The 12,615-nt window shown below is 36.8% G+C and overlaps 1 protein-coding gene across 3 annotated transcripts in view; it reads left to right on the top strand.

Moving 5' to 3' along the window:
* LOC114335645 (serine proteinase stubble) overlaps nt 1-12,615 on the top strand; it is a 303,061-nt gene that overhangs the window by 75,001 nt on the left and 215,445 nt on the right. The window contains exon 1 of one of the 3 annotated variants that reach the window (XM_028285909.2): nt 7,709-8,185. The exons of 1 other annotated variant lie outside the window; for it this stretch is intronic. In XM_028285909.2, coding sequence (XP_028141710.1) covers nt 7,996-8,185 — 190 coding nt within the window. In that variant the 5' untranslated portion in view covers nt 7,709-7,995. Of the gene's footprint in view, nt 1-7,708; nt 8,186-12,615 lie in introns of those variants that run through there. One more of the 3 variants, XM_028285935.2, reaches the window with a different exon arrangement.

Raw genomic sequence — 12,615 nt, 5'->3', positions numbered from 1 at the left:
AATAGTTCGACGCTCTACTGTCGACATATTCTTGGTTGACCTCATTGAGATGCCGTCCATGCAGTGGTTTACCCATCCAGGTGCGCATTTTTCGTCCGTAGATAGGTGGTTTATACGCATTTCTTGTTCCCTCAGTTTAAGCGGCGTTGAGTCATCTACTGCGCCGATTGCACGATGTAAAGTAGATGATTCAGCCTGTGCCTGAAAATAAGTTCTTAAGTTAGCCACTTGTTTATCCAATTGCTTACCTATGTCCATGAGTCCTCTTCCTCCTAGATACCGCGGTAATGTTGTTCTCTCTACTGCACTGCGAGGATGATGGTTGTGTGCCTTTGTTATTGTTGTGTGCTTTTGTTATTATTATCCAGATTTAGCCATACGGCTCACACTCCCTCTAAGGGGAAAATTGACTCATCCCAGATACCTACGGTATCAAAAGGATTGAGCTCTGGTGGGACTCTTTCCGTGTTATCGAGCCCTAGGTGACTTGGTATGCAGGTGTATCTTCCACAAATTTTCGTACACATCTGGCCGTTACGAGTAGTACAGCTTTCTGCATGGTCTTGTATAGATGTTCATTTAGACCCAGCCTTTTTATGCTTTCGAGGAGGTACTTCGGAATGACTCCAGTAGTAGACATAATAATAGGTATCGTCTGGGTACTTTGCATTCTCCATTGTCTTCGTATTTGAATTTCCAAATCTCTGTACTTGGCGATTTTTCAGTAAATTTACTACGTAGATTATTGTTGTTAGGTATCGCCACATCAATAAGTGTTGTTTGTCTTGTTAATTTATTAACTAGTACGAGATCTGGTCTATTATGTGCCACTGTTTGGTCTGTGAGCACAGTGCGGTCCCAGTATAGCTAGTTGCCATCCTCAAGCATACTCTCAGGGACGTATTGATAATATGGGAGATGGTCCGTTTGGAAAAGTCACAGCTTGATAGCTATCCCTTGATGAAGGATTTTTCCCACTGCGTCATGCCGTTCCTTGTATTAAGTTGCAGCAAATGCCTGGCAGCCCCCTGTAATATGTTGGATGGTTTCTTGGTCTTGACATCCATATCGGCATCTGTCGTTTTGAACCTGAGGGTCTTTGACGATATATTTCAGGTAATTTCTGATTGGTATAACCTGATCCTGAATGGCTAGTAATGAACCTTCTGTTTCAGAGAACATCTTTCCCGATGTCAACCAATAGTTCGAAGCTGTATTGTCGACGTAGTCTTGGCTGACCTCATTCGGATGTCGCCCGTGCAGAGGTTTGCCCATCTAGGCGCGCAGTTTTTCGTCCTTAGTAAGGTGGTTTATGCGCATTTCTGGTTCCATCAGTTTAATCGGTGCTATGTCATCTACTGCGCAAATAGCGCGATGTAGAATAGATTTCTCAGCCTGCATCTGAAAATAAGTTCTTAATTAGCAATCTGTTTATCTAATTGCTCACCTATATCCATAAGCCCTCTTCCTCCTAAATACCGCGGTAATGTCGTTCATTCTACTGCACTTTAGGGTGGTGTTTTTGTGCCTTTGTGAGGTGTGTTCGTGCTTTTCGCTGAAGATTTTCTATATCCGTTTTTGTCCACTTAACAATACCAAATGAATATCTAAGCGCGGAACATGCGTAGGTGTTTAGTGCCTTTAACAAATTTTTACTGTTAAGGTGTTAACGAAGCAGCTGTTTTACCCTTCGTATAAACTTAGTAGTTATCTCAGTTTTCATTTGCTTACGGTCAATTTTCCGCGCCTGCTTTACTCCAAGATATTTGTACATATCATTTTCGCCCATGGCCTCGATGCTCTGGCCATTTTGCATATCGAATCCACCGGATTATATATTATTATCCAGATTTAGCCATACGGCTCACACTCCCTCTAAGGGGAAAATTGACTCATCCCAGATACCAACGGTATCAAAAGGATTGAGCTCTCGTGGGACTCTTTCCATGCTATCGAGCCCTAGGTGACTTGGTATGCAGGTGTATCTCCCAAAAAGTTTCGTACACTTCTGGCCGTCGCGAGTAGTACAGCTTTCTGCATGGTCTTATAAACATGTTCATTCAGACCCAGCTTTTTGATGCTTTCGAGGAGGGTCTTCGGAATGACTCCAGTAGTAGACATAATAATCGGTATTGTCTGGGTACTGTGTATTCTCCATTGTCTCCGTATTTGAATTTCCAGATCTCTGTACTTGGCGATCTTTTCAGTAAATTTACTACGTAGATTATTGTTGTTAGGTATCGCCACATCAATAAGTGTTGTTTATCTTGTCAATTTATTAACTAGTACGAGATCTGGTCTATTATGTGCCACTGTTTGGTCTGTGAGCACAGTGCGGTCCCAGTATAGCTTGTAGTTGCCATCCTCAAGCCTACTCTCAGGAACGTATTGATAATATGGGAGATGGTCTGTTTGGAGAAGTCCCAGTTTGATAGCTATTTCTTGATGAAGGATCTTTCTAACTGAGGGTTGCCGTTCCTTGTATTCAGTTGCAGCAAATGCCTGGCAGCCCCCTGTAATATGTTGGATGGTTTCTTGGTCTTGACATCCATATCGGCATCTGTCGTTTTGAACCTGAGGATCTTTGACGATATATTTCAGGTAATTTCTGGTTGGTATAACCTGATCCTGGATGGCCAGTAATGAACCCTCCGTTTCAGGGAACATCTTTCCTGATGTCAACCAATAGTTCGACGCTGTATTGTCGACATAGTCTTGGCTAACCTCATTGGGATGTCGCCCGTGCAGAGGTTTACCCATCCAGGTGCGCAGTTTTTCGTCCTTAGTAAGGTGGTTTATGCGCATTTCTGGTTCCCTCAGTTTGATCGGTGTTGTGTCATCTACTGCGCAGATTGCGCGGTGTAGAGTAGATGTCTCAGCCTGCATCTGAAAATAAGTTCTTAAATTAGCAATCTGTTTATCTAATTGCTCACCAATATCCATAAGTCCTCTTCCTCCTAAATACCGGGGTAATGTCGTTCGTTCTACTGAACTTTTAGGGTGGTGTTTTTGTGCCTTTGTGAGGTGTGTTCGTACTTTTCGCTGAAGATTTTCTATATCCGTTTTTGTCCACTTAACAATACCAAATGAATAGCTAAGCGCGGAACAAGCGTAGGTGTTCAGTGCCTTAAACAAATTTTTACTGTTAAGCTGTGAACGAAGCAATTGTTTTACCCTTCTTATAAACTCAGTTGTTATCTCAGTTTTCATTTGCTTATGGTCAATTTTCCGCGCCTGCTTTACTCCAAGATATTTGTACATATCGTTATCGCCCATGGCCTCGATGTTCTGGCCATTTTGCATATCGAATCCACTTTCCTCTGACTATATTCAAAACACGGCACTTGTCTAGACCGAACTGCATACTAATATCATTAGAGAATGTTTCTACAGTTTTTAGCATCTCTTCTAGGTGTTCTCGAGTGGAAGCCATTAATTTCAAATCATCCATATACAACAGATGATTGAGCTTCGCTACTACAGTATTATTGCTTTTAATGCTAAAACCTGAGTCAGTGGAGTTTAATAGTTGGGAAAGGGGGTTCAAAGCTAAACAGAACCACAGTGGACTCAACGAGTCCTCCTTGAAACAGGCCCCGGTTGATTGCGATATTTTCGGTTTCGATATTGTTTTCACCAGGTATTTGGAGGTGAATTTTAGTCTTCCAATCTCTCATTATATGCCTTAAAAAGGTCACTATGTTATCATCGACTTTGTATATTTTCAATATATCTATTAGCCATTCATGCGGTACTGAATCAAAGGCCTTTTTATAGTCAATAAAAGCAGTAAAAAGTTTCCTTTTTCTACTGAATGCCTGGTTAGAAATGACTGAGTCGATGATAAGCTGTTCTTTGCAACCCATGGAACCCTTAGCGCATCCTTTCTGTTGAGGCTCTATGATATTGTTTAGAGCACAGTGTTGGTAGATACGCCGGGTTACACAGGATGTGACCAATTTATACAAAGTTGGAAGACAAGTAATTGGGCGGTACTTGGATGGATCTTGGGTGTTATTTTGATCCTTGGGTATTAAATAAGTAGTTCCCTGAGTTAGAAATGATGGTAATTCCTGCGGATTAGAAATAACATGATTAATTAATGTTGATAATCACTCATGAATACTCCAAAACTTTTTAAGCCAAAAGTTCTGAACTCCGTCTGGTCCAGGGGATTTCCAGTTATGAAGCTCTTTGATGACATTTGAGACTTCTTCAGTCGTGAATGGTTCGTAGTTAGCAGTGACGTAGTGGTGACAGTTGTGCGTCGTATCTTCTATCCAGCCAGCATTGTTGTTAAGAGCAGCTGGTGTGGAAAGTTGATTTCCCCAAAACTCATGAATTTCTTCTTGGCTTGGGTAAGACTTGTCGACACTTTCTACGGTTGAATTTAGTTTCCGGTAAAACGCCTTCTCAGAGTTCTCAAAAAGTGCATTGTCACATTTTCGGTTGTTACTAACTTTATACCTTCTTAATCGTCCTGAATAGACGGAGAGTTTTTGTTTTAATATATCCAAACACTGTTGAGCTGTGTTATTTTCTGGATCGTATCTCGAGTGTCTTGCAGTGCTCCGCATTATTTCTTCAGCTCTCTTAATGACTTTTCTACTTGTTACACCTCTTATATATTCTGTGACTTGACCAATATCCCTACGCAGTAATTCAATTTTTCCGAGAAGTCTTTTTTCCCAGGGTGCAATTCTGTTACCAGTCCTTCCGTTATTAGTACCCCGTCGTGTTCTGATCTTAACGCCCATTACATTGGCAATTGCTGTTGCTGCACAGTAGATTAGCATATGCAGATATTCCAATGTGTGGGCTTCTACGACATAATTGGGTAGGACTTCAGTATTCACAATTTGTAACAGCGCACCTAGTTTCTTACAAGAGTTTATTCGTGGTAGCGGTGGTCTGCTAAGTGGATTTGTTCCATTAAACTCTTGTACGGCACGAGCCATTTCGCTTTCTAGACTATCGCGCGACTCGTTGTTTTCCTGCTGTGTATTGTCAGGTTGAGTTTCTGGTATGGGAATCTCAGGAATCTGCTCATCAAGGATTTCATTAGGGACTTGATCTAAAACTAGCTCTTGGTTATTAATCTCCCGTTCGACTTCGCTTTTGATCGTATTGCGTCTAGTCTCTGGGATAAGGTTGTTTCTTATGATTACCCGGTATTGATCTGATACTCTTTGCTCCGATACTTGAATATCTGGGTACTCCCTGCAAAATTCGGCATACAGCTGTTGTCTGTAGCCGATCGTTTCTTGACCGAGGTTGGTCACCTTATAATAGTTTTTAGTCAACGTTTTAACTTTCACCCACAAGGCTATTTTAGGCCAAAAAAATTATTAACTTTCATTAACCAATAATTCTATCTTACATTTTGTTTTCATTACCATATTATGACAATAAGTTCGATCAAATTTAATTTTATAGTCAAGTTTATGGTAATGGTTGTAATATTTTTATAAAAATAGTAGATTTTAAATTCTAATATTAAAAATTAAAATTCCAACACAGTCTTAAACTTAAATTTCCGTAACCACATTGGATCTTGACCTTGGTTAATACCTTAAAAATTCCCTTTCCTGGATGTCAATGTTACTGACATTTGAAGTATTTCAACTTCCTTCTAAATCATTGACAGACTAAACGTAGTTCAATGTAGACCTAATTATAAAAAAATCTCTTAATTAATGGAGTAGAGCATCATGTTCCTAGTACTAATCCGTTGGCATCCAATGTAAGCCAAATTGTAGATCAGATTTCACCATGTAGTTAGAACATACATCTTGACCAGTGTTTGGCATTGTGGCTATTTAGCAAGGACAGAGAGTAAGTAATCGTAACCACACTTTTCAATTTTTAACATTCAAAATTTCACCCTTTTCAATTTTACTAAGTGAGATTACTTACTTTTAGGTTCACTGATGATGGACTGATAAGTCCGAAAACGTTTTGAACGTAATCCGTTTGGATTTTTAAAAAAAATTTTATAATTTTTATTAAATATACCAACTACACTAGGGAGTTTTACTTCATGTTAATTTTATTATAATAGAAGCGCAAAATGCTTTCGTTGATGGACACAGTCCATTTCATGCGCTGCCTCGGTCGTCCCGCTTGAGTGAGCGCCGGCTGATGTTCCAGCGCAGCACCTTCAGCGAGTGGAGCTCTTGCTGTTGTTTGGCTCGCTTGTGGTTGTTGTTCTTGTTGTTGGGCTGTAGCTGTTTGTGTGACAGGGGCCCGCCTCCTCAACACCCTGCCACCGACGTCCCGCATGCTGTCACGTCCAGCGCCGGCTCCAGACGTGCCCTGGCAATCCCCAGGCAGCGATCCTAAACATAAACCATAATTCTCCATATCAATGGGTGTGCATTTTATACCTACTGCCAGGTGTCAGTTTTTGTTCCACGGCAAGTATCCCTGCTACTCTCTGGGTACTGGCGCTACGAATACCCAGAAAGTATCCCCCATTCGCAGGGGGCCGCGCCTGATAGAAGAACTGACAAAAAACTCCCACAGGTTATTATTATTATTATTATTATTATTGCAAAATATATTTAAACGAGTTTAAAATTGGTATTTTTTCAAGTTTCCAGTCTCAATGAAAAAATATTTAAATTTTCCCATGTTTTCCAATTTTTCCAGTGGTCTGGAGAAAGAAACGGAAAAAACCTGTTTTTCCCAATTTTTCCTGTTTTTTCAGATATGTTAAATCTCTACTATGTCGACATGGTGTTATTTTCAACAAGTTTTTTTAATCCGTTTGTTTTATGGCCTATCAGATTTTTATTAGCATTGTAAGTGCTCTAAACTTTGTTGCAAACACACGCTAAACACATTTGCTCGAATTGACATCGTGTAGTTTACCTCCGAGGTCCAGATATATATATATATATATATATATATATATATATATATATATATATATATATATATATATATATATATATATATATGCACATTCTACCGTTTGATATACAGGATGCGAAAATTATATTTTTGGCTCTATATGATGACTCAGCGATGAGCAGCGGTGGATAGAGTAAAGATAGTGATGATGATATCCAACCTCCGATTAGGAGACGGCACTTGAAGAAGAAGAAGAATGATGACTCAATCCTTCAAGATAGTCATTAATTATACAATTCTCCAGAGTGTTAACTAAAATGGCTTGATCTCTGTCTGGGGTTAATATATTGCGTGGTTGGCTAACTGCTTTTGAATATGATGCAACTTGTTGTGGTTGACTGGAAGATGATATCTTTCAATTTATTTAAAATCTAACACCCGTGCTGTCTTACAGCTTTCGTTGCGATACCCGTTCATGGAATTGGATAACATAGAGATAATTGTCGTGATTTATTGAAACATTCAAATCCAAATAGACATAAATAATAAATTTTATCTACTCACAAATATTTAAATATTCCGTATACAAATGACTTTCACTACTAGTTTTTACTTTAATTACTTTTAAATATGTTTCAGTAATTACTATTTAACTAGCTCGACAACAAAAAACACTTGTTTATCGGTAGCTGTCTAAGAATCGAATCCTAAGTTCTCGTTTGAAAACAATGGTAAATACCTTTGTATTTAAAGACAAATTTTATTTTTAAAATAAATGTATGTAATAAAATGTACTAAAATAAAAAAATAAATTTACCATAAAAAGTGCATAAAATAAATATTTGCTCCGCCTATGTGCAAGCGCCGTTGGGGAAGCCACCAAAAAACTATAGCTTTCACTTGTCGCAATTGCCTCTTCTTCATGTAAACAAAGAAGAACGCTTAATGTGTCTTCAGTTGACCGTACGACTTCCTACACTCAGCAAAGTCCCCATGAGCTGCGAGCTCGGTACAAAAAATTCCAACAACTATGGACGAAATATGCGTGAAATCGAAATCAACTTTTTCTTAGCATTCAGGTCAATCAGATATTAATCACGGAAGAAAGAAAAATTCGCTGTGAAGTGCAATCCTAATGTAATGTCGGCGACGGTGTTTAGTTGTGGTGTTTTTTGGAGAGCCGCTGTTCTGGTGTTAGTTCTTGTGATAAAAGTGAGGACGGTGCCCAATGAGAGACAGGCTCAGGAGTTGCTGCTTTTGGATAACTTGGGGAAACGGGGAGGCGTATCGACTAGCGATCATGGGACTCTTATGGATATGTTGGGGAGAAGTATGTATACAAAATTTTTTCAAAATAAACACAGTTATGACTAAAAACTAAATAAAATATCAGCATAAGCGAAAATATGGGCAATAAGCACAAATAGTCGAGGAACTGAAACTGAAAAAATGGCAAAACCTCGCAATTTTTTCTTCCAGCATCGATATGTACAAAAATTTGGGATTAGGCTCGTTTCACCCTCTAGTTCATTTTCTATATTGAGCCGTTGTACGCTTTTGGTTTTTTAATGGTGAAAACTACCCCTAAGGAAACTACTTGTAAAAAATTATAAAACAACATTTTAAACTTTAATATTGTCAACATTTGGTTCTTATTAGTTACATAATGATTGTATTATGCTTTAAGATATACTATCATAATATTTCAACCCTTAAAACCACCCTTGTTGGAGCTATATATAAAAAATTACTTATCCTAAAAGAATAATTTCGGCTTGCATCGATTTACACAAAAATTTGGGGTTTGGATCATTTCACCCTGTACTTCATATTCTATAACATGCCCAAGGGCGTCGATTATTTTTGGGGGTGTAAACTACCCCTTATTGTCAAAAATTATATAAAAACATTGTAAACTTTAATATGGATAAATTTGGTTTTGATTGGCTAAATAATGATCATTTTATGCTTTAGAGGATATAATATTATAATATTTCAAACCTTAAAAACCACCCTTAAGAACATTACAATGTTTATAAGTAGATAATTTAATAGATCTATACAGAAAAAAAAGTAGAATTAGAGAATTACAAAAACATTTAACACAAAAATACGAATTTGCAAATATGTAGAAGTACAAATACAAACAGTTTTTAAGTCATCTTCCAGTATACGAACCAGTTCTGTTGTATTATACATGCATTGAAAATGTTCCATAAGAGGACTATTCGAATATTTCGAAAAAAAAAATTCGTTTTATAAACATAGCTCCTTCATTTTTGGTGATAAAAAGTTTTATCAAAAATGATTTTGTAAGATTTTTGAAGAACTATAAGACCGTCTGAATTAAATTCCGTTAGATCCCTTACTTTTTAATTGGGGTGGGTTTAAAGTGCTCGAATAAGGGGGTGTTTGCTCGTAAATAGAGGATTTAAACAGCTATATCTCGCTAATTGTTCACTGTAATGAAAATCTATGCACAATGTAATTTTAATCATTAAAAAATCTACAATTTAGTAGTTAATTATTTTTTTCGTATCTCCAGTATTTTCGGAGATATTTGGAAGTAAACGGTGAAAAATACGAAATTGCAAAAAATAAATTTTTCTTTAAACTCCAATTTTTCTAAAACTAGGCCTTTTAAATAAGTCAATCTTCTCAAGTGTATTGACAAAACCAATATACAAGGAAGTACAGAAAGGTGAAGACCAATTTTTAATTAGTAGGGTAGTTAGGGGGTTATTTTCACTGACTTTTTCGTAGAAAAAAGCAGGTACCGACTTTATTTTGATCATAATTCGCTCTATTTTCATGTCAGAAATTTTTTATAATTATTATTTGAAAGGTATAATTATATGCTTGAATAAATATAATTTAAGATTTCCTCAAAAAATGCAAAGTTTCCCCGTTATTTGGCTTTGAATATTTCAAATTATGCATTTGACGAGAAAAGCTAACTTTTAACATGCCGTATCTCGGTTTGTATTGGTCTTAAAGATATTATAGAAAAAGAATTTAGTTTTTCTTACTAAAAGATACAATTTTGTTATCTGCAGTTTATTTTGATTAAATGCATATTTTTCGAGTTATTCTTAAAAAAACCGTCTAAAAAAGTCGATTTTTTCGACAAAAAACTGTTACTTTCAAGTGCGAATAACTCGAAAAATATTAGTTTTACGAAGAAAATGTAAAAAACATTTTTTCTTAGAATCACATTTTACACCGATTTACATGGTTAAAATGTAATACAAAATTCCCACCCCTCTAGATGGGGTGGCAACCACCTCCAAGGTTTTAGCATAGAGCGGCATGATATAGAAAATGATCCTTGGACTATTCCCTACCTTCTGTGAAAATTTTAAGTAAATCCATGCTGGACGAAAAAATTGCGAGCCAAAATGCTTCATTTCCTCGACTAAAATTATTTGTTATATAAATAATTTTTTCTCATGATCGATTTTAAAAATATCGTTTTATGTTTCTGAAAAATATTAAAATCATTTAAAAATATTTTTTATTAAAATCCCTACTAAGGGCCAAATCACATAACGTTTTCCATCATCAGTCCTTTTTACAGGTTAAATGACATGTTTGAGCCACCAAGAAATGTGGTTAAAATCCCTTTAGATAACATATATATTTTTATAATTTTTAATACGTATTTGTATTAAAATTGACGTGATGTTTGAAATATTCGTGGATTTAACATCAGGCATCACATGTTTTTTCAAGAGAGCTTGCTTGTTCAGAGGGTACGGTCTCACCCGACGGATATTAACTAGAAACTCTAGTTCTAGCTAGAGTCAGGGGTCGGCAAAAGCCAGCCCGCGGGCCGGATCCGGCCCTTTTGCTTACTTTATCCGGCCCATTGAGAAATCTCGCAAGCGATTTTTTTAAGAGCGTAATGTCATTTTTTCGAATCCTGAGAAAACTAATAAGTATTTTTGAAAAATTTAAACGCATAATGAAATATTACCGAGGGCCGAAAGTCCCTGAAAACTTCTATAATGTTTATCGCAGAGGGGAAAAAAAGAGAAAATTTAGTGTGATTTTTAATTTCAAATTATGTCTTTCTCCTTTTAATGATGGTCAAAAGTTCTCTGTTTCTTTTCCATTCTGTGCAACACCATTTCGTTCGTAATATGATCGGTCCATGGTATTTTCATAATTCTCCTAAAAAGCCGCATCTCAAAAGCTTTTTCATTAAGTCAGCATTAACAATCCAATAAAGAAGAAGAGAGTGGACATAACATTTTTATTATTATCCCGGATTTTTATAGCGTTCTCCGTCTTCCGGTTGCCAGATTCCAGCTTCGTCCGTCGTTGCATTCGTCAGGGTGAAGGTTCCTTTCCGACATTGCCTTCTGAATGCCGCCTAGCCAGGATTGTTTCGGCGTTCCTCTCTTCCTTCTTTCCCTTGGCGTCCATATTTGTTTTGGCAGCCTGTCGTCGTCCATTGACGTCGTACATGACCATACCAGACCAGATCAGTTGTCTCCTTTGAATTTCGTCTATGATGGTTGACTTGACATAACAGTTTACCATCCGATATTAGATTTGCAGATTTAATCTTTGGTTACTCAGAAATTTCCGCATCTTCAAAAAGGCTGCTCTTGATTACTCTATTCTTGATCGAATTTCTGAAGTTCATTTTTTATCTGGATCCTTGTTATGGCTTAATACATTGCGCTGGAATAAGTGTTACCCCTCCCTATTAACTTATTTATTTTTAGCACATAAGCAAAACGCTCGGACAGGTTGATTTTTAAAACAGTCATAGTATATTCTGGCATCAATATTTCGAACTTTACGTGATCCCTCTTCAGGTGACAGTCATAACTTTGATTTTTTTTAATGGGAAAGTGCATCATGTGACACCTCATTTAAAAGCTTTTGAGATACTGATTACAAAAATGTATAATACTTAAATAATTTTTGAGAGCGTAGGCGCAAAATTTCAGGTCGAATTATTTTTAAACGCAAAATGAAAGATTACGGTATTATCGAGGGTTTTAAATCCCTGGGAACTTCTTTAATGGTGATTTTAATAAGTTACAGCCAGGGGTGAAAAAAATAGACAATTAAGAGTGATTTTTAAGTTAAAATATATAATTCAAAAGAGACCTTTTATTCATTTTAAGGGACTTTAGGCCCTCGGTAATAATGTAGTCTTTCATTCTGCGTTTAAATCTTTCAAAAATACTTATTAGTTTTCTCAGGATCCGCAAAAAATGAATGCATTTAAAAATAATTCGACCGAAATTTTACGCTTACGCTCTTAAGAAAGATTTAAGTATTATACATTTTTGTAATCAGTATCTCAAAAGCTTTTAAATGAGGTGTCACATGATCTACTTTCCCATTTAAAAAAATAAAAGTTATGCCTGGCACCTGAAGAGGGTTCACGTAAAGTTCGAAACATTGATGCCAGAATATACTACGATTGTTTTAAAAATCGACCTGTCCGAGCGTTTTGCTTATGTGCTAAAAATAAATAAGTTAATAGGGAGGGGTAACACTTATTCCAGCGCACTGTATAATGGACCATATTGAAAATTTCGTAATTTTACTGGGAACAAATTGTTCGCATGTACACACCAGAAAGACAATTTATTATTATTAACAGTCAAATGTCTTTCTCCAAATGCTTTAAAATGATACTTTCGTATCTTTGTCAAAAAAATTTCTTGGGCAGAGAAAACCTCCACCAAAAACATTAGCGTACATACTGGGTATAGTCTTCCGGCCCGGGAGACAGTT

Source organism: Diabrotica virgifera, chromosome 6, assembly GCF_917563875.1.
Source record: "Diabrotica virgifera virgifera chromosome 6, PGI_DIABVI_V3a".
Lineage (NCBI taxonomy): Eukaryota > Metazoa > Arthropoda > Insecta > Coleoptera > Chrysomelidae > Diabrotica > Diabrotica virgifera.
The sequence above is the reverse complement of the archived record's forward strand: the minus strand, read 5'-3'. Positions and strand labels throughout refer to the sequence as shown.